Genomic DNA, 21565 nt, shown 5'->3' on the forward strand with positions numbered 1-21565 from the left:
TGATATTTTGACCAATAAACGAGGATCTGTCTAACCAGAGTTCCAATCACCAGTGCGCATGTGTGCTGTGGCCGTTTCCGTTAAACCTGAAGTCTATCTGTACAATCGGTTGTATTAGTAATTGAAAAAAATAAGTCATATCATTGGTTTTTGATTGATGATTGTCAAAAATAATCTTAATGGAACTACTATTTATGTGAGAAGCGTTGAAGCTAAAAATAATTTTACAACAAGTATAGGCAAAAAAGGTATGGCTAGTCTCTTCACTGCCAATTCAATTTGTCACCAGAAGGATTAAATCGTTAAAACCCAAATTTCACGCCCAACACCTGTTCCTTTTTGAACGGATTTAGCGACTATTAATTAAATTATTTTAGTAATATAGTAACGATACTATACAAACTGTAGGATATAATTAGCCAGTAATATGAATGCTGGGTTGCAAGGAAAGCCAAAAAACTGGCTAACAGGACCCCCTATACAAAGGGCAGTAAAACAGCAATTGGTGTTGAGCCTGGGGAAACAGAGCAAAGATCGTGTGAACTGAACTACTGGGTTGTTGTGTCTTTCGCTAACAGAAAACCTTCAGTGTGTGGTGTTCTAGACAGATTTAACCATATCGGTGTAGCAATTGTAATCCATTAATTACTAAGTTTACATGTATATTATAATTGTTATTATAAAGGGGCTAGGTTAGCATCTGAATTTTTCCCAAACTTTAACTGAAGCCATGCTTTAAATATGATGAAGTGGGAGTGACAAAACTTGCTGGAAGTCTCTAGTGAAAGAAAAATTACTTAGCGAAACTCATAAAATCTACATTAATTATGACTTGTATAAAGCTTGCCATCTTTCATTAATTTATATAAATCATCATTTCAATCACTTTATCAATCAATATGACTTTTTCATCAGTCTTGAAGTTATTACAATTGCTAAAAGTCGCGGCTCAATAAAATTTGTTCTAGTATGTCATGGTAATGAGTTATACTATATGATATAGCTTTTTATTGCTTTGTGTATAATGAATATGCAAATCTATAAACATTTAAATGTTACGTGAATCTTAATGTTTATCTGTGTTTCATTCATTTGTCCAATTATAGCTATAAAGGTATAGCAACGAAAAATCACCTTGGTACTCGATTAGTACTCCGGACATTCAAATTGCAAGTCTACTAACAAGTGCACGTGACCACACGGATCAGCTTTTCTTATACTCCCCATTGCTCTTACCATATAGTGTATATCCTTTTTGTGATTGCACATGCTAAATGTGTTCATTTTTATTATTAATTAACATAACCTTTTGCGTTTGTTACTGTTTTGAAATAGTTTTAAAAATTAAGTTTTTAACCATTACATATTTTTTAATTTTTAATTTTCAAATGTGCCGTTTCAACTTTAAATGTGTTGTTACACGCAGACTTTCGGTTTCAGCAAATCTGTTAAAGCTAAATGCTTTTCACATGGACAATTGTATTCTCTGGATTGGACTTGCCTCTACATTCTATTTCCATTCAGTCAGACAAAGTATCAAATAAAGAAAGTCCGATATCTCATTTTTTGTTTGTACCAGTAATGAGAGGTACCAGTATTGTCCATCAGAACTTTGAATACAACGGAGCTTCTGCAGCAATGTTAACCTTTCTTTATACACACACCTCCATGTATTCTTTGTTTATTTTTTCTTAATTCATTTTAACTTTGCAAAAACACTTCTCATGATATGAAGCTTGAAAGTATATATGATAGATATTGTATATGATAAATAAAAGTAAGTTTTCTGCACAAATACTTTTTATTACCCACCCATCAAAACTTTGAATACAACGGAGCTTCTGCTGCAACAATAACCTTTTTCTATACACACACTTCCATGTTCCCGTTGCTTATTTTTTCTCTCAATTTTTTGAACTGCACAAAAACACTCATGATATGAAGCTTAAAAGTTAAATTGGTAAATGTCGTATATGTTAAATAAAATAAAGTTTTCTGTGCAAAGACTTTTTAATACTCGAGCAACGCATTTAATCTATGGCATTCATCTAGTATTACATAAAATATTATTACATAAAATAAATGTTCACATAAAATTTACATTAATAAACAAATGTAAATCAAAGATTATGTAAATCTACTCTTAGTACAAAATCATGTATTTGTTAGCCTATTATTAGAATTCTGCTTCAATATTGAGTACGATTATTCTTGGCAAGTCAGACTTGTTCATTGCTATGAATAAAGCATGCTTTGATTTGTTGTTCAACAAATATTGACCTATGATATAGGCTAGAGGAAAGTTATAAACTTGAGAGATTTATTGTTTATAGACAACTTGCTATTAATTTATTGCAATTTGCTTAGGGAATGTATTTTTGATCACTCCACCTACAAGCTAGTAATATTACTGCAGTTTTATGTTCAATTTGTGGATGATGGTTATATCATCATATGTAATAAAACTGATAAAAATCTTTATTGTTCTCGTGAACCTTTGTACAATTGTCAGAACCGTTATCTGATATTGATATGCAAAATTCACAAAAAACACCAGCAAATAGCTTTTAATTTTTAGCAATGATTCATAAAGTCATTAAAAATTGTCATAGATCTGCATTTAAAAATTATTAAGCTACTTTGAATTCGGCAAAAGTCATTGGGTCTGTTTTTGCATTAATTATTTTTTTAGATGCAAAAGTGATCCAATTGTTATACTCCTGCATAATGTAAATGTCACGAGGCCTTATGTAGCATTTTGCTACTTTCCTGCACAACAACCGCTATTACATAAACCAAAAATTGATGTATGTTTGCTTCGTGTTTTCACAACTTGAAACTAGGTTAAAATGCCTCAAAGGTGATGCAGTTGAATCTATCTACTTTTTATCATTTAAAAAAGTTTTTGTTGTGGTTGCGACGGATAGCAGGCACTTGTTTAACTTTCATTTAACATTGTTCATGACAGCTCAAAATTTTTGCGGTAGCCGAATTCATTGTTCAGCTGTTTCTTCACTGCAATGTTTGTTTCTACATAGCGATAAGTCCGTGATTAGTGTAGAATATGTTAATATGCTGTTATGAATTATTTTTCAGCTATTTGTTTGTAATAAAATATCTAATTTTATTTGATGGAAGTTGTGTTTATACTTAATGATTTTGACAAAATAAATCTGTGGCGCTTAGACATGCATTCAGTACACCGGTCATGCAGCCAAAGCATAATAGCCATGCTGCTCGTAGAGACAATAGTCAACTATATTCTTCAACTGTTATTGATTAAACTTCATCATGCAGTGAAAGCTATGATTTTTTCAATGCCAAATGCACTAGCTGATTCAGCTATTGATCCGTTACGTCAATGCTCCCTAAAACCTATAAACCTTTAAAATCCAGGTTTTTTGTGTCGCACTATTTGGTGTTCGTTTGTTTTGGATAATATAAATGGGTATGCATGTATTTTTATGTTAAAAAAAGAGATATATTTTAATTGCTTAATTTCATAATGCCAGTAAAAAATAGTACACTGCATTCTGAACTTGTGCTTCGCTGTGATGATTTTCATCTTTTTAAATTAAAAATACAACATATTTACCCGCTGATACGAACCAGCTAAATGGTTGACTATAGTTTCACAGGATCCGCCTTCGCTGAAAATTTTTATCTGCGGAATAAGAAGTGGCTACTCATGGTACTCTATTATTATAGTCAATAGTGTATTCGTGGAAACTATTTGAAGTTTCTGATACCTATTTACATGTTAATTATCCTAGTTATTGGTTCCAATACCCAAACCAGTGTCTAGACATTTCTGATAAAAATTACCTTGTTTGTTAAAAAATTACTGAAATGGGACAATAATATTATCTTTTTCCACCCGCCCTATAGTGTGTATATGTTAACAGTTTTATAAGATTATTAGTTATATTCAATACGTATTACCTCCACTTCAGTAGAGTCAAACCTCGGCTTATGGAAACATCAATGTGTAACATTTTCAACAAACAACAAGGTTTCAGCAATTAGGTATATTGACATACAAATTGCTTTACAAAACATTGCGTGGTGAGCTTCCTGACACATTGCAGCTTTATAAATCAATGCATATTTGCCCAGTTATTTTTCTAATGTAAAGCCTGTAATTGAACGTCACGTTTATTTGAACGCCACCTCTGTTTGACCGCGACTATACAGGTTGGGGTGCAAAATAGAGGGCCATGGCGTTCAATTAGAGGTTTTACTGCAATTTGGTTGTGATTCTTGAAAGTTTTTCATACCTTCCTTAGTTAGTTTTGAGAGTATGAATTCCAAACAGATCAGTGCCAGCAGGCGTAATTGTGAAATAAACGAATGCATTATTTTTCTTTTTATCTAAGCAACATTTAACATGAAACCATAAGCATGCAATTTCAGATAAATTCTTGAAGATTTGGGCAACTGTCTGGTAGGGATGGGATGAAGTAAGTGAAAGTGATAGAAAGAAAATAAATTCAAAAAGAGTGAACATGAATAGGCTGGTTGTAATAATTAAAGATGAAGCTTTCAAATATATCAAATAAAATAAATATTCAAGTGATGTAATTCATAAAGTTTGCGCACACTAAATATCTGTATATTTATTGTGACTTGTACTAATATGCCATCTATTTCTTGTATTACTATGGCAACATCTGTATTTGCCTGGCTTTATGACAAAAGCGGTGTAATAATGGCTGCCTTTTTATTGTTTAATACTTTAATAATTTTAGTTTTTCACATACATTTTTTACAACTTTTTTATAATATATTCATTGTAATCTTATAGATATTTACCAGAAGTATTTAACCTTAGATGTTTGATCCCATACTGAAGGTCAATAATTAACTAACAACATACTAACAGCAAATGATGAATCTCTAATAGCAGTTTAAGCAGTATTCTTCTCCACAAAGTCTTTTCCACCAGTTTTGTTATCAAGAAACACTCCTACATAATAAAAATCTTGAAAATGCCTTTTCATACTTATTAGCTGCAATGTAAATTAAAATAACCATCCTACTGTGTAGATACTACTCACAGTTTGCTGATTTCACATGAAACCTTTTAACAACTTTACAAGGTTGCTCTAGATGTGTTAGAAATGCTAAGGTGGATTGTTTCATACATTTTATCACTTTTGCAGCGATCTTGAGAAGCTTTACAGTAAAGAAGTTATCAAATAGCAGCTAACAGAAGGCAGCATTGTGTTTTAGATATAGTAGTGCTTCTCACGGGATGAGCTTTCGGAATGATTGACTCTGTTATCGCTGTAAGTGTTTTTTTATTGGATTTAAGTCTAATAACTTCTGTTTTCTATATCACTTGGTATTTTCTCTGTTTTGCTTTTGTTTATGCACTTTTAGCTAGAATATTTCAGCATGAAATGACCTGACTTATTGTGGGTGTTGACTTTCCCTCTTTAAATGCTGGTATTTTCACACTGATTACAGATTGACAAAATGCCATGAAAAAGTAACTATGCGAATGGGCTCATTACATTTAAATATTGCCATGAAAAAGTGTTGCTCACAAACTTCTATGTATAAAGACAAAAAGAGTCAAAACCTCTTCCAATAAATTTAATATCAAATCTTGTTTTACTACTAGTTTCCTGATACTAGTCATTCAGGTGGTTTAGATATATAATTGGAGTGGACAATGCTGCTGACTAAAGTTATTCTCTCTTGCAGGGAAAAACGCATGTAACTCACACAATGATTCCTAAGGTTCAGTCGGGCAGGAACATCCCTTGCCTTAATTGTTTTCTTGGAAATAAATCCAAGATTGTTTTCCTCATAACTCTTGTCTGCATCATATGCAGTTATACAGGATTGAGATGGTATGCAACAGCCAAGGTATGTTACACTGCATCCTGTCACACTGTTGTTTCTCAAGTTTAGTTAAATCACCTGATATAAAGTTTGAAATCTAATAGTTTTCTATTGGAAGGCTAGGCTTAGATGGTGAAGCATGTTATTCTCTTGTTTGTTCTCTCTGTGAAGCAGAATCTGTGCCTTGATAACTGTTTAAATCGGCCAATTTGTCAAAATCCTATGCCTTGAGGCGTCTATTTTAAATCTTTCATATTCAGTGTGTGTTAATAATTTGTCTATTAAACTGTTCTGTGTGCCACATTTCAGAACAAATGTGAATTTTTTTTGTTTACCATGTTTTTTCTTTTAAAGTCTGGTATGTCAAATGCAGAATCTTTGTGCTGCTCGGTTGGATATGTATGAGTTATATTTTAATCTAGTATCAGCCAGAGGATGATGTTAGAGATCTCACCACTGTGGTACGCTGCATCAGCCTGTGCATGTGTGACCTAGCTATTCTTGTCTTGTGTAACCCCCGTTCTTGTTTTGTCATTAATACTGGTTTTTGTGCATGGTATGGTTGAGGTGTTGGTTTCCTGGTGGTAAGCTTTCTATGTGTCAGGTGTTTGATGTAATAGAATGGGTTTGAGGTATTTTACTGTAGTCAAACCTGGACATACTAAAATAATCCGTTATAATATTTGCTTCATGCGCTAAACTCATTTGTTGAGCAAATATTTCATATTTTGTTTAATTTATTTTACAGTCCAAAAACAAGAATAAATTCTAGAGGTAATTTGTTGTAGCATCAAAACAAATGCATTACATAAAAGTTTGTAAAAAACTTAATTAGATCTTAGAAACCAAATTAGTAAAAGTAATAATTATTATAAAAATGATTTTGGTATTATTGCAATTTAAGTTCAATGATAGGCAATATGATATATATATATACATACATGTGTATATATATCCTTGTCATATATCCCATATGATAGAAGAAATGGAAAGATAAGTGACACGTCGTCTAGGTGGTGATAGAAATATAGAAATAGTCTAACTTAGCATTAACATAATTTATTTATACTTCCAGTTTTTTATATTGGCTGTTTTTATATTTTATTGTTAGTAATCACATCAGGTCTGTCGACTTTTACTAGTTTCAGACCTTTTTGCGTCACCTTCACTTTCCTACTCACGATAAATACTAGACTTGAATCTTTTAAAGAATTGATCTGATGACTTGCTCATTCTTTAAGCGATTTATTGCTTTATTTCTAAGGGAAGCAGCCTTCCCGTTTTCATTACTCATACTGGTCTTATTGGGTGGTGGATTTTGAAATCGAAAATTAAAGGTAGGAAGCGCTGTTTAATTTTATTTAATTTCTTCATTTAATTTCTTTTATTTAACATCTTAGAGCCAATCTATGCGAAGGGGAAATGTGTATCCATGTACTGATTTATGAACTGCGTTGTTTCGAAAAATGTCATATTTTTAAATTTCCTCCAGACGTCAAGATAAATATTTGCTCAAATTTAATGGGATTTTTTTAAAGGTTTACTTGCAACAAATTTCACATTACAGTTATTCGGTATGAAAAAATTCACCATGTTTTACTCCGCTGTGTTGTAGGTGCAAAATATGTGGAAATAGACTTCAAGCTCTTACTAGCTAAAAAAACGAATCGTCAAAATATTATCACAAATATACTTCACGCATTCATTAAAACCAAGTCTATTGCTCTTACACAACTATTTCATCATCATATTAACACTGTCATTTTGAGCACTGATATATCAAAACCTACCGTAAAAATTCGTTTAATTTTTTAACCTCGGAGGAATGCATATCATCCTCTGATAAACATGACGAGCCTGTTGGTCACATGTGATAGTCGACAAATGCTGCAGAAATTTTTCGCGCTATTTGGCAAGATGTACGGGTCACATGATCAGATTACGACTAGATGACTAGACCAAGCCGAAACAAAACTAACATAGCGAGCATCTATATTTAATGTTTGCTATAAACTAGTTCTACGAGAAGTTTTATATTGAGCCTTTCATTGGCCTTTCAATTCACGTGATAACACCACGCGTCGACACAATAACCAAGTTGGCTTGAGTACATCAGCAAATAAAAAGATAGCCTGCGGCGCTTTCGTGATGGCTGTGATTAATCGTTCGTTTTTTAACTTTTAAGAGCTTGTAATCACATTTGCACCTACAACACAGCAGAATAAGGCATGGTGAATCTTTTGATACCAAATACTTGTAATGTGAATTTTGTTGCAAGTAAACCTTTATATAGTGTAATAAGGTTGTTGTGAGTCGAGGTTTGGCCGTGCCTATTTAGGATAACATTCTTCGTGCCACCACATATACATGTATTTAAGCCAAAGCATTCACTGTAACTGGGTAATATATCGGCTAAGGTGTTTGCTGTGGTGGTGCTCGTACTTCAGCTAACATACTAGCTTCAGCAGGATATGCTATTAAAACAAGACTACTCTAACAGTAAACATAATGTACTTAATCGAATCTGTTTGCTGCAATTGTATGTGTGCATTAGTTGAGATGTTTGGTGTAGTTGTGTGTATACATAAGGTAAGGTGTTTGCTGTAGTTGTATGTATGCATAAATTAAGGTGCTTGCTGTAGTTGTACAAATGCATCAGTTAAGCTGTTTGCTGTAGTTGCATGCATTCATCAGTACAGTTTTTTGCTGTTGTATGAAAGCATCAGTTAAGGTGTTTTCTGTAGCTGTATGCATGCATCATTACAGTTGTTTGCTATAGTTGTATGCATACATCAGTACATTTGTTGGCTGTAGTTGTATGCATGCATCAGTACATGTGTTTGCTGTAGTTGTATGAATGCGTCAGTTAAGGTGTTTGCTGTGGTTGTATGCATGCATCAGTACAGTTGTTTACTGTAGTTGCATACATGTATCAGCCAAGGTGTTTGCTGCATTGAAATGCATACGTTAGCTGATGTGGCAGTTGTACTGGTATAAACATACATGTGGTATGGACATATGGTATATATGTATGCTAAGGCATTGCTTCCATCAAAATTGACCTGTGTGCTGTACGCTTTAGGTGGTTCCAGATAATTTAACTGTGCACAAAACATCTGGTACAACATTCCCCTTATCAAATTCATCTACTATTACCCAAACAAAGCCTCAGGTCTATGAGAAACGGCTTCCCCACTTCATCATCATCGGAGTGAAGAAATCGGGAACTAGGGCTCTGCTGAGCTTTATAAAGATGCACCCAGATATAGTCACCACCGGAATGGAGGTTGGTTCATTACTAGTCTCCGATGTCTATGATGTCTATGTCACTATCTGTTCTAATACTTGAATTATCTACGGGGTTGTCTAGATTTTGTCATTTTTCTGACAACTGCATTTTACTCCTATATTAATTTATAAGCGCTTTTGTCTTTTATTCCATTGAGGTGTACCTAATCCTGTATGATATTCACATTGGCATAGGAATCGTCTCTGACCTCCCATTCGCTGAAACAGAATATTTTTCTTTGTTATTTTTTTTCAAGTTTCTCTGCTTAAGGGCTAGTCTTGTCAAGTTTAAAAAGAATTTATCAGAAAGTTTAGATGTTTCTATCATTTGAAGTTTTCACTGTTGTTTTAGTTAATCTGACTGCCAGGGTGTTTCAAGATTAAAATTTGCAAACTTTATCAGAGTTAAAACGTTCAGAAAAAGGGGACGTCTCCAAAAATGATGTCATTAGTCGTGTTTCCTATTTGTCCCCCTCGTTATTGACATCGGCTATTGAGTTCAATTTGTCGTTTCACGCGTCTCTAATGACCTATATTTTAGTTTATATTTGCTCATAATTGTTAGATTACAACTACAAGTATAGCTTCAAATCTATAGATAGTTCAAATAATTTAAAGATAAGTTGGGTTGGTTAATAATTGTCCCATTTTCTCCCTTTAAATGTTGTGTATGCGTATAAGCTCGTGATGCCGATAAGACCGTATATTTATTTTTTAAACACAGTGCACTATGACTGATGCCATTTTTGGGGAAATCTGGACATATCTTTTTCTTTCAAGTCTTTTTATCACAAACAGGTTTAACCAGTTTTAATATTGAAACATCCTATCTGTCAGATCACCTCAAACAACCAGCAAAAATTCAAATAATAGACAGATATCAATACTTCCTGATTGACCATTTTAGCATTTAATGTGAGTTACCCTTTCATGGTTTGTTTTCTTCATGTTCGCAGGTACACTTCTTCGACCGCAATGAAAGCTATGAGCAAGGCCTTGACTGGTATAGAGACATGATGCCTGCGTCCCTGCCTGACCAGTTGACAGGCGAGAAATCCCCAGGCTACTATAGAACATTGTTTGTTCCACAAAGAATTCATGAAATGAACAGCTCTATCAAGGTTAACTTACGATGACTTACTTTGCCTTACTTACCAACATGTAGATTTGACGATACACTAGTTCAACGAGTTTGGGTCAGTAATCTAGGTTTTGAATTACAAAAATTTCAAACAATTTTTTAAAGCAAGACATACTTTTTACCATTGAGCCCATTTTCTTCGGCATTCCATTGTTTGTTAACTACACCGCTCACCTTTCATGGTTTCACCGCTTCATGGTCCAAAAATGTTCATTAAAAGCTAAAAGATCAAAGAAAGTTTATTAAAATACATGAAAGTCAATCAAGATAACTTCAACCTACTTATCTAGAAAATAAATACAATATGTTTAGAAAAAAGTTTGAGTGTTTTGGTTTTAGAATTTTGGCTCATATACTTTGGAAAATTAGTTTCTACTTTGCGGATTTTCAAATATCACGGCTGACGCTGGTTTCCATCAACCATGGAAAGTGAGGGTTTACTGTATAGTCTTCAAGACCAGAAGACCAAGATTATTTTTATCGTTGAGCTGGAAAACCTTTCAACTCTCATGCATGCATTTGCATGCGTAAAGCCTCACTGGAATGCATAGTTATTTGTTGAAGCTAATAAAATGTTGTAACCTCATCTTGATCTCGGGTTGTGCCCATCATGGCCGCATGTTTTGTGAGGGAGAAGGTCGAGGAGATTACGACTAGAAAGATATATCTGTTGTAGCTTATACTAGTAGTACGGGAGCCTATAGAGAGGTGTATGTCCAATTACCTGCAGCACGCGAGCAAGAATGCAAGGCATGGCTCTTTTGCGAGTGAAGTTCTATTGAGCAATGGAGAGGTGAATGAGCAATCTCCTCATGTCTTCAATTCCAATTATGATCTGTAAGTGAATTTAATTTTGTCAGTTTTTGTTGTCTATTTGAATCGCTCTCCATTCTTTATGTGCAGTTTTTGTGGAAGTGATTAAAAATAGTGCGTAAATTTCTGTTCCGAGTTAAAATTTAAAGTTTTTACCTCAAGTTAAAACAGCTCATCATTGTCTGTCCATGTTAATCATTTAAACATGAATTTACTAAAGATTCTAGCATAAATTATTGGTATTTTTCTATCATTTTTGTGATTTTTTCTGATGTTTGAGGTGATTTGACTGCTAGAATAGTTTGAGATTAAAATTGACAGAAGTTCACCTTTTACCCGTACAAAATTTACTGAACTTGATTACGGCTAAAACACTCAGAAAAAATTTACTTACGAAATGATGTCACTAGTTGCTATAGTTGATATCAGCTATTGCTTTCAAGTTGCGGCGTTGCGCATCCCTATTATGTCAGTCTCTTTGCAACTATAGACGTCATAATCGCAGTAGTTTAAATTAAATCTCTAGTTTAAACTATAGACTATCACAGTAGTTTAAATTCTAGCTGCTGTCGAGAATATGCCTTTCCTCAGCGTGAAATATTTGCTTAGCTTTTCATCACTAGATTCATATTGTTAATCAGTTCTGGAGCTTCATCTTTAGTTCTCTTCTGATAGTCCAACTCTTTCATAATGAATGAGATCAAAGTGTGAATATCATTTGCAACTTCCCACACGTGAAATAATAGATATTTTGATCATTTTGCATTATATGATGTTTAGTTTAATATTGGTTGTTGTAACTGTTTACAAAAGGTAACTGTTTACAAAAGATACTGTCCCATATTGTACTTTGTATTTTGAGCAGAGGTTCAAGAAAACTGTTACCTTTGTTTTTCGTTTGAATTGATTAATTTTCTCTATAAAAATGTGCCTGTTTTTTCAGACTGAGTCATAAGCTAGTATTGCTATACCTCTGCTCTTTTCTTTGAAAAGTTCTGTATTTGGCAAATGAAGACAGGTAAATACTAAGTTCATCACATTGTTGATTATTATAATATGTTAGTCATGGGTACCCAATGATAGTTGTTGTCAGCAAGTTCAACGAAAGATACAAATTTATATAGATGCTGTTTTTTTTTGTTATTTTGCGATGAGATAGTCTTTAATGTAGATAGTTTAGTGAAGTCGATCCAGGCTTTTTTCCTTTTTGAATTGCTGTTCAAAAAGGTAGTTGCGATTTAAACTTTTGATTGTATTGATAATAATGGTATCATCTATAGCAATGCTGGTGAGCGGTGGTAATGCAGGAAGGAATGGCAATGATGATTCATGGGTATAGCTGACTGTCTTTCAGTTGTTCTTTGGTTAATACGTTTACTAGTCATGCTAATCCCAATTTCACAATGTTAATGTCTAGTTTTATGTATCGGCAAAAATTTAACTTCAAACAGGAGTGCTTTTCAAACTATTTCGTACTAAAGTCATAAAAAGTGCAACAGTTATTCAATCAAGTTCAATAAATGGTTTTGAAGTATCTTTCTCTGTTAAGAGACTGGATAATAGGTGGAATGTTGTTAAAAAGGTTAGCAGTAATATTTTCAAATTAATTGTTAGACGTTGTATGTAATCTGTTCATATCACACAAGCTGAAATGAGTTGGATATCTGTACTTTTCATGTAAAAGCGAGGACACAAACCATGAAAGATCATGAATCCTACAATTCGCGTGAAACCAACATTTTACTAGTTAAATGTTTTTTTTATTTTTTTTTTATAAATTGTAGACGCATTTAATAGAGTAACCAATGCTTTTAAAGGATATGCAAGATTCATTTTGGGCTTCCATTACAATTTTAGGCCGGTAATTTTCAGATCCTTGATCGTCCATTAAATGGAGACCTTTGCAAGACTTGGTGAGGTTCCACCAGTCAGTTCTGTGATACTCAATGTTGAGGGAAATTTTAGCCTTAAATCGCTTTTATCATTTTTGGTGGTTATCTTTTGACCTAAAGCTTTAGTTCGTAGCTAGGAAGACTTTTCATGTAAACTAATAAATATTACCTTATTTTCATCAACAACACATCAAACCCTACTTTAAATAGACTTAGTACAAGAAGTCTTCTGCAGGCTAAAGAATTCCACATAACAGAACTGTGCTCTGTCATTGTTTACTGTCAAGATTTGTGGTGCATAGACTATGCGGTTGGTTAAAAGTGTTTAGGATGTTCGTCTCCAAAATTGTTGTTTTTTTGTTAAATACTGTAGCATGAAGAGAATATAATTTGGTCACTCTTGTGATTGGCTGTAATGTCACTGCATTATTATAAAATTTAAAGAATTTTGCTGGAAGCAAGAAAAAGTAGAGTATTGTAAAATCACTTGGCAAGCTTCGTCAAAGCACTTACGTTGTTGATAAATCATAGTAGTAGTATCCCATTGCTAATAGGCCATAGACAATATTAAGGATATGTGTTCTTGATCCTTCAAGTGCTAATGTTGTGCTTTAAGTCTGATAGCAAAAAGTCTACTCTGGCTTCGCCATTTTGAAATCCCAGCGCTTACCTTAGAGGGGTAGGTGTAACAAAATATCCAAAAAGTATCTATTGCGGTATGACTGCATGATAAGACAGTCCATGTGTAGCCATAAACTCCAAGTTGTGCGTGTGACTGATGCAGTAGTTATTAGGTCAACAATCGGATAATGAGTCCGATGAAACATGTCTCACATACACCAAATACATTAATAAGGCAAGTGTTCTTGTATCATAGCCTACAAATGTTACACGTTTATATTCATCTTGAGCCATGGCTTTTGTTGGTGCATCACCTTCCACACCCTGATCCACTGTCAACTGGCCCTGACTCAGTTTTCATGTCGGGGCCTATTATTGCGTATCCCAATCAAAGCAAAGTCTTCTGTATTTTTCTTTAAATTCTATCGCAATCGTGATCTCCTTACCCGCAGGTGATTTGAAAGCATGCTACATGTAAATAGTAACCCTTACATCTACTGCTATGGTAACTTGTGCTATAACGAGTGAGAGTAGCTGACTAATACATAGCTCTCATCTCACTGCAGGTTTATAGACATGTGGCTAAAGCGGTTTCCTCGGAAACAACTCAAGATAGTTGATGGCAATCTCCTTATTACCCATCCACATTTGGTACTGCAAGAGGTGCAGGAATTTCTCGGTGTTCGTCAATACATAAATGAAGGTGAGTCTAGCAGGGTGTTATATGTTGTTGTATTACACAGATGAAGAGGATGCCTTGGATTATTAAGAGAGACATATATCAGTCACTGCATGATGTAAGCATGATCATTTGTCATTCACGTTCGTGTTGAGCGGTTAATCCTAAGGCATGAATGCGATTGTTGTATAGAAGTTGACTACTCCTAATAAGAACACATATGGGAGGATAACTCTTACTTGAACCAATACAACGTACATGTATGTCATCATTTTGCTTGTTCATTGTACGCTAGTAAAATATGAGTAGCGAGGTTGTTTGGGTTGTTTCATGTTCTCATACTTATGAGAGAGCTATCTTAAGCTGTAGTAAAGGTAAGACTTGTTAGTCTTTTCATTCAAGCTGAAGAGGAAAGACAATGGTGATTTGTTAATATTTCATTTAATAACTTTGGTTTAGAATGTTAAGAGAAGACATTTAGGTATCCGTCTAGATTTTTGAGGTGTTCACTTAGGTTCTGTCTAAGGCGAGCTTAGTGCTAGGGCAGATGTTAGCAGTTATCAGCCTTTTACTGGTAGAGTCTACTTTCTGTTGGTAGAGTTAGAGCATGAATCCGGAAGAATGCGAACATTTAAGCTGTGACCACGCACACCTGAAAAATGGTGTCATTTTTCATAGAAAACACCTGCTTGACCAGCATGTAGTGTGTATCTAAGAAAGTATTAGTTTTCATTGGTGCTGCAAAAGCTGAAGCGTCTGTGATAGGCTGAAAGAGTTTACTCTAAAATAGAAAGAGCGTTTCCATTTTCTTAATTTTCAACGCCAACTGGTTTTGTATGAGCTTCACGTTCATTGATGAGAACAAGGCCTCACACCAGCTACTGAAGTCATGTGCAAAAGTATGGCCCCAACCACTATAATTTAGTGTTTCTACAATGTATATAACCAGTTGTAATTTGTACGTAAAAAGTACAAGAATATAGGAGCTTGGTATCATTTTAATGCTCAGAATCCCCTTTGTCTGTCTTTTTATTTACTAGTTTTTAAAAGCAATACTCCGTCTGGTACGTCGCTAAGCAATGTAAAGTTTAAATATATTTTCATTAAATGCTATTTTGAGAAATGAATGCATAAAATGTCAAAAATGACAGAATTTATACTGATAGGGAAACAGGAATGTCAAACATTTGGGAAAAATTTAAGGAATTTAACACAGCTGCTTGAAAGAAAGAATTAAAGATGTAGTTGCGTCAAAAAAGTCGATTTAATGAAATCAAGACCAATAAAAGGCTAAACCATCAGCTACAATTTGATGTCATTTTTGTCTTTGTAGACCAATCCTGTCCAGAGATATATGCGTTTGAATGAGGCCATCTTTTAAAAAGCTCACATTCCAGCGGGTGCTTCATTCGTGACGTAACTAGTAATACATCTGAAAAGAATCCACAAGCGATAAATATAAGGTCGCTTCATTAGCCAATCATCAGTACAAAATTTTTATATATGTCGTAATAAATATTATCACTCGTAAAACGCGTTGTCGGTGATCTCAAATTTAGGGATTTTACTCTATTATTAAATCGCATGGACATCGATATTTACTAAATTAATTAACATCATTACTTTAATGAATTACTCGATCGACACGTTTTATTGACGAACAACAGAATTGTAAAAATTGCTGTAAAGTTACTGCCAAGGTGACTCCGAGTTTTCCGGGCATCAGGTGATTAAAGTGCCACGGAGGAAGATAGGAGAATGGAGGTAAATTTATCTTTTACTTTGATCTCCTCTCGATATACTGTTGAGTTTGCATTCAGATTATATTTTCCCGTTTGAGGTTATAATGTAATTTCCTGTGTGCACGTGCAAGATACGTATGTACAGTGAGGTCTTGACGACTTCTTTTTAATCCATAGCATCTAACAATACAATGGCTTAGATTGATTAATATACTAAAGGTAATATTTTTAGTACTCATTAATACATGTAATAATTAATAAAATTATAACTTTTTGCTATCACTAATCATTGTTTTATAATTTTTTATCGTTTCACCGAGCTATATTTGCTTCAAATTTTCTGTGGCAGTTTTATCTAGTAAATTAGATTTACGATTTGACTTTAGATGTTCACTTCTCACTTGTAGAATGTGAAGAAAATCGATTGATCAATGCACATCTTTAACTTCCAGAACCAAAGCTTCGAATCGTTGGCTTGGCGAACTTATGCTTTTGTTAAACATTTATTCATTTTTAAAATTACACTCGCAATCTATCCAACTCCCAATTTGAAAGCTTTCAGTAGATACGCGTTAGAATGACATATCTATGAATGACTTATATTTATTGCATTTGTTTTACTGATTACAGGATGTTTATGTGGTCCCACCAGCCGAAGCAGCTTTGTCAGTGTGGAAACTGCCATAAATGAGAAAGAGAGACTTGAATTTGTGCTGCATAAACCATGATGTTTTGTTTGAGTTTGCTGCAGTAGATGAATTTGTCTTTTTGTATTAGCTGAAACTATGTGAGTGGCCACGACTTGATGGATATTTTTAATAAAAGCTTTATGCCGAGATGACAATTTTTTTGCTTGTAAAAATTATATAATAAAATAATATTGTCGAAGATAATACCAAACATGATTTTCAGAATCAACAAATCAAATGTGACCAGTGAACTTTTTTCTCCACATTAATACCAATAATAACTCGATAACGTTGACATTTGACTATACAATGTACATGACTGTTAGGGATGTAGTTGGTTTCACCACATATTCTTTTCAAAGACACAGTTTGCTTATTTTACTTGCGGTAGTAAGAAACTAGTTGTCGGTGTGGGCAATGATATACAGCCCCACCCCTAGGATAGGCGACGGGCATAATGTGGGCGGGGCTTTTGGGAGGCTGTATATCGTTAGTGTGGGTAGCGACAGAACCGTGCTAATACAAAGACCTTATTCTACATAGTTTGCTTGACAGAATTACTGTAGGCCGGTAAAATTGGTAGTCGGTACTAAGATGTTTACACAGCATTTAGAAGAAACTAATATGACAAGTTTTTAATTTTCCTTGTTTGAAGCCTTTGAGACATTGGTAATAATGTATCTGTAGCTGGATTTAAAATTTTATTTTAGCCAACGAGCAAATACAAGATAAAATATATGTTAATAGAGCCGCATAGGACTAGACTTTTATCGTAATAGCCGATGTAAATACGAGAGATGGAGACAGGTTGTATCACGCGTTACATCATTTTGGGCAAGTCTGGGCATGTTTTTTTGGCTTGAGCGTTTTACTGCGATCAAATTTTTTCGATTTTAATCTTCAAATATCTTGAAAATGAGATCGCCTAACACAACAAACAACATATCAACTGATAGACAAAGAAAAATACTTTTAAAATCAACTCAAATTTGACACAACCCCATCTTTAACACCAATTAACTTTTGTCAATGTTTCTTTAATCCAGAATATTAATATGTAATTAGGGGATTAAAGTTTTAACTCTTAAACAATAAAATAACATCACAGAAAATGTACATTTTTAAGATTAAAATAATGTATAAAATAGTGTAAAATAGCTTGAGTATATTGGTCTTATTGAGTCCTAAAGTTCAAGCGTGCGAAAAATTATACGGTAGTTGCACACTTTTGCATTTGACTGTATATACATTGTACAAAATATATGACATTGTTACCCTTTACGCGTATCTGAAGGGTGTCAGTAAAAGCTGCCCATAAAATACTTCAGCGAAATTTGTAGCTAATGAAATTCATTGGAAAGCAATGTTGCCTCACTCGTTCATTTCATTAAACAAAGACCTTTTTGGGGTTGGCTGCTTTTTCTTGTTAATATGTAGCCTTTTCCATTGAAACAATAGACCAATGATCTCCAATAGATAACTAAATGTTAGTTCGCAATATACCGCCATACCTCGGCGTTGATGCCACAATACTTTGGTGATTGTCAATGATAACGATGTTCACACTATCACAAACCCATCTGTGTTGGCATCAGTGATGTAGTGTTCTCATTTTCCTTTTTAAATAATTGCGAAGAAACCTTTCGTTTTCACGTGCTGGAATCAAATACTAGTCTCGCAGCAACTATCATAAACAGAAATAAATTAATCACGCTATCGACCACCGCGATTTACCATCGCCAAAATGGTTCATATTTGAAAGGGCTGTCGTCGATGCTTGGCGAATTATCGGGAAAGTTTGACAGCTGTAAACTTTGCCCATGTGTCCGCATTGCTTTGGAACTAGCTGCCATCAGTATACGGTTTACATAATCGACGATGAAAGGAAAACTGTGGCCTACGAAAATATAGTGTGAACCAGGCTCAAGACACTGTCTTCGCCCTGACACTATCTTCGCCCTGACACTGTCTTCGCCCTGACAGTAATAAAGGAAGGTTTGTTTAAGATTTATGGATGTCACCCCACTAAGTTCATTTTCATTGATCTATTTGTCAATGCAATATATTATTGTGTATAGCCATAGCAGATGTCTACACATTTGCTATGGCTATGCATTTTTGGCTAGCATTGCGCTATGGCATGCAAGCCAAAAATGCATCGGCGAAATGCATAGCCAAATGCATGCCATTTGTTATGCATTTCGCCGATGCATTTAGATCGTCTCTCATTGATCTGTTCATATCTATCTAGTTTACATGTATGGAGTCAGCTGAATATATCCTGGTATTACTGACAACTGTTCAGTACCCTACTTGTATTTGCTAGACATATTAGACCAAGAGCTAACCTTCTTGCAATGCTTTGACTTCGTTGATGCTGTTTCATCGAGTGCTTGCAGGCTTGAATTTTCTTTAATATTAATCGAGTTATTCACTTGTTGTATGTAATAGGAATACACATTGTGTATTCCTATTACATACAATAAGTGAATAATTCGATATTAAAAACCTGCTCCTTAATTAAACGCTGTATACTTATTCCTAACTTTATTTGAAGCAACAAGCTTTAGATTAACAGATCAGGTCCGAGTATATCGGTAGTTAGAGAAGGTCTGGTTCATTGGTTGGAGAACGTAGCTACATCATGGTTTTTCGATGCTCAACATGTTAGCTTGATTTTAGGAACACCTATTCTGTTGTTCTAGCCGATTCTGCACTTGTCCTTCCTTCAAGGTTGAATATTTTTATGATCTTCATTGCTAAAACCATGTCCTGTCAGTATATTTGTCGACTATTTTAGTAGACTGCTCATATGCCATTCTACATGTTGTAGAATTCTTTCAATATGATGAAAAGAAAGGTTTCTACTGCTATTTTAACGAGTCAGAGTTTAAATGTCTCGGAGATAGCAAAGGAAGGGCACACCCGGAGATCTCACCAGCCGTGAAACTCAAACTATATCAATACTTTCAGCTTCGCAATGAACTTTTTTTCAAAAAAATTGGCAAAAGATTTGATTGGAAGGTTAATTTGACAGGAAATGGCAGTTAGTCATGAACTCCAATGTCAAAAAAACCCAGCTAGGTTTCATCTCATCTTCAGATCAAACAAATCTACCATGTTTGACTCATCCATCGGTGCTTTAACACTATCTGATATATTTATCCACCGTTTGTGGTCAGCCTACATTTGTGTATTTATTATTCATTCAATCATTACTGTCATCATTCTCTAGCTATCATTCGGGCAGCAATCTTCCTAGCACGTTTATCTTGCCTTTACAATATTTTTGAATCGTTACCTTTTCTCAGCAATATTCAATATGGACACTTGGTGCTTTTTTTGAGATTCTTATCTGTTGTTATTTCTGAGAATCTTATTTGTTTTATTATCATACCCGACGCGTCATCTGAGGTCTTTGTTTATTTATTCTAAATGTCATGTCTATTTTGTCAACTGTATGACCAATTACGGATGTATATTGAATGTTGACAATAGGGTCTGCGGTATTCTATTCTTACTGGTGGTTTCGCCAGAGCAAGGTAGCATATACCTATAAGTTATGGAGGGTACTCTGCGTGGCCATTACATAGAGCTGTTCTAAGCTCGTACAGTCATAGAAGTATTTTATGTTGTCTGTTAAAGTAACAGCTGCTGTATCTTAAATATAATATAAGCCTTTTGTACCATCGTCTCCTCTACATTTTAATCACACTTTTCTATCAGCTTGATCTTGAAGAATCGTCATTGATTTTATAAAACTTCATATGGACTTCATTAAATTCATTATGGGCTGCCTCTTAAGTCAGCCGCTTTTATAAGCACATGCAGTGATGGTCCAAGATTATGAACATGCTTGATTATTAACACTTTTGTATTATACAACAGTGAAAATTATGTTCCGTTCTGACTCTTCATGAGATCCATTGGTGGGCCTCCATATGCTGTGTTTGTCTCGATGGATTTGTAGATATGCAAAAAGTTGCAGTTGCCAGCTCCTGTCATTTAACGCTCTTCATGGTATATCCCCAGGGCTGATACTCCCCCTCAAAAGGCCCATTAGGTTCGGCCCAAAATCACGTTTTAGGGGGGGTTTTCAGACCATGGGGCACTGTCAGTGAATTTGCTACTTTAGGGGGGTTTCCACAACCAAGCCAGTAAAAGGGTCCATGCTCATTAAGGTTTTATTCAGCCAAAGTAATACCAATAAATTGCACCAAAATTCCACAGTCTTCATTTTAATGCATATTGCATTAAAATTTGCATGCTTGCTGACGGAAAAGGAAGGGAAAAGAGACAGTCGACACTGCATCATCTTAGCAACCCTTTAGCAATATACTCAGAATGAATGATATTTCTTTTATTGGTATTATTATGTTTTCTTTTGTAAATGAAATGATGATCTGATGGTTCGTGTTTGGAATAAGTTTTATTAACCCTTTTGCAGGCATAACAACATTTTTGTCGTTTTGCGATACTGACGCTAGTAAACAGAGCGACTATTATGTCACCACACGAACGGTTTTTATAAATTGATTTATGGTTATCTAATTTTCTTTTTTTTGTTTAATTTTTTTACCAATAGTAAACTACAATATATTGGTCTATGTTAGCAACAAAAAATAAGCCGTTTTCAGAAGAAAAACGATCGTTTTTGCAATGCTAAACCAACAAAAAATCCGAAATAAAAACGTAATTAAATTGGGAATTTTGTTTGTAGCTTGTTTCTGCTTTATTAATACATGAATCATATTAGATGTTTAGCGCAGCCTGGAACCTGGGCGCCCTCTAGGGAACTCCCAGTTTTTAGGGGTGTATTTCAAATTGACCAACCAGGTGATTGGGGGTAC

At 34.4% G+C, this 21565-nt stretch overlaps 1 protein-coding gene across 6 annotated transcripts; it reads left to right on the forward strand.

Moving 5' to 3' along the window:
* The first annotated feature begins 85 nt into the window (after window positions 1-85).
* LOC137388913 (heparan sulfate glucosamine 3-O-sulfotransferase 1-like) lies at window positions 86-20406 on the forward strand. Of its 6 annotated transcripts, none has more exons than XM_068075405.1 (9): window positions 86-248; window positions 5163-5288; window positions 5710-5874; window positions 6273-6311; window positions 8933-9136; window positions 10095-10259; window positions 10956-11116; window positions 14172-14308; window positions 19549-20406. In XM_068075405.1, the coding sequence occupies exons 2-9, from the start codon at window positions 5268-5270 to the stop codon at window positions 19764-19766; spliced, it is 1110 nt and encodes a 369-aa protein (XP_067931506.1). In that variant the 5' UTR covers window positions 86-248; window positions 5163-5267; the 3' UTR covers window positions 19767-20406. The 6 variants fall into 6 exon arrangements, with proteins under 6 accessions (XP_067931506.1, XP_067931510.1, XP_067931508.1 ...); XM_068075409.1 differs by having other exon boundaries at window positions 9017-9136; XM_068075407.1 differs by having other exon boundaries at window positions 6279-6311.
* Window positions 20407-21565: the final 1159 nt, after the last annotated feature.

Source organism: Watersipora subatra, chromosome 2 (assembly GCF_963576615.1).
Source record: "Watersipora subatra chromosome 2, tzWatSuba1.1, whole genome shotgun sequence".
Classification (NCBI taxonomy): Eukaryota; Metazoa; Bryozoa; class Gymnolaemata; order Cheilostomatida; family Watersiporidae; genus Watersipora; species Watersipora subatra.

Bases quoted from the DNA above. Each gene is read 5' to 3' on its own strand.
- LOC137388913 (XM_068075405.1), top strand. From the start codon at position 5,268: ATGATTGACTCTGTTATCGCT. The intron at 5,289-5,709 runs GTAAGTGTTTTT...TCTCTCTTGCAG, and splicing joins TGATTGACTCTGTTATCGCT to GGAAAAACGCATGTAACTCA. The intron at 10,260-10,955 runs GTTAACTTACGA...TATCTGTTGTAG, and splicing joins AAATGAACAGCTCTATCAAG to CTTATACTAGTAGTACGGGA.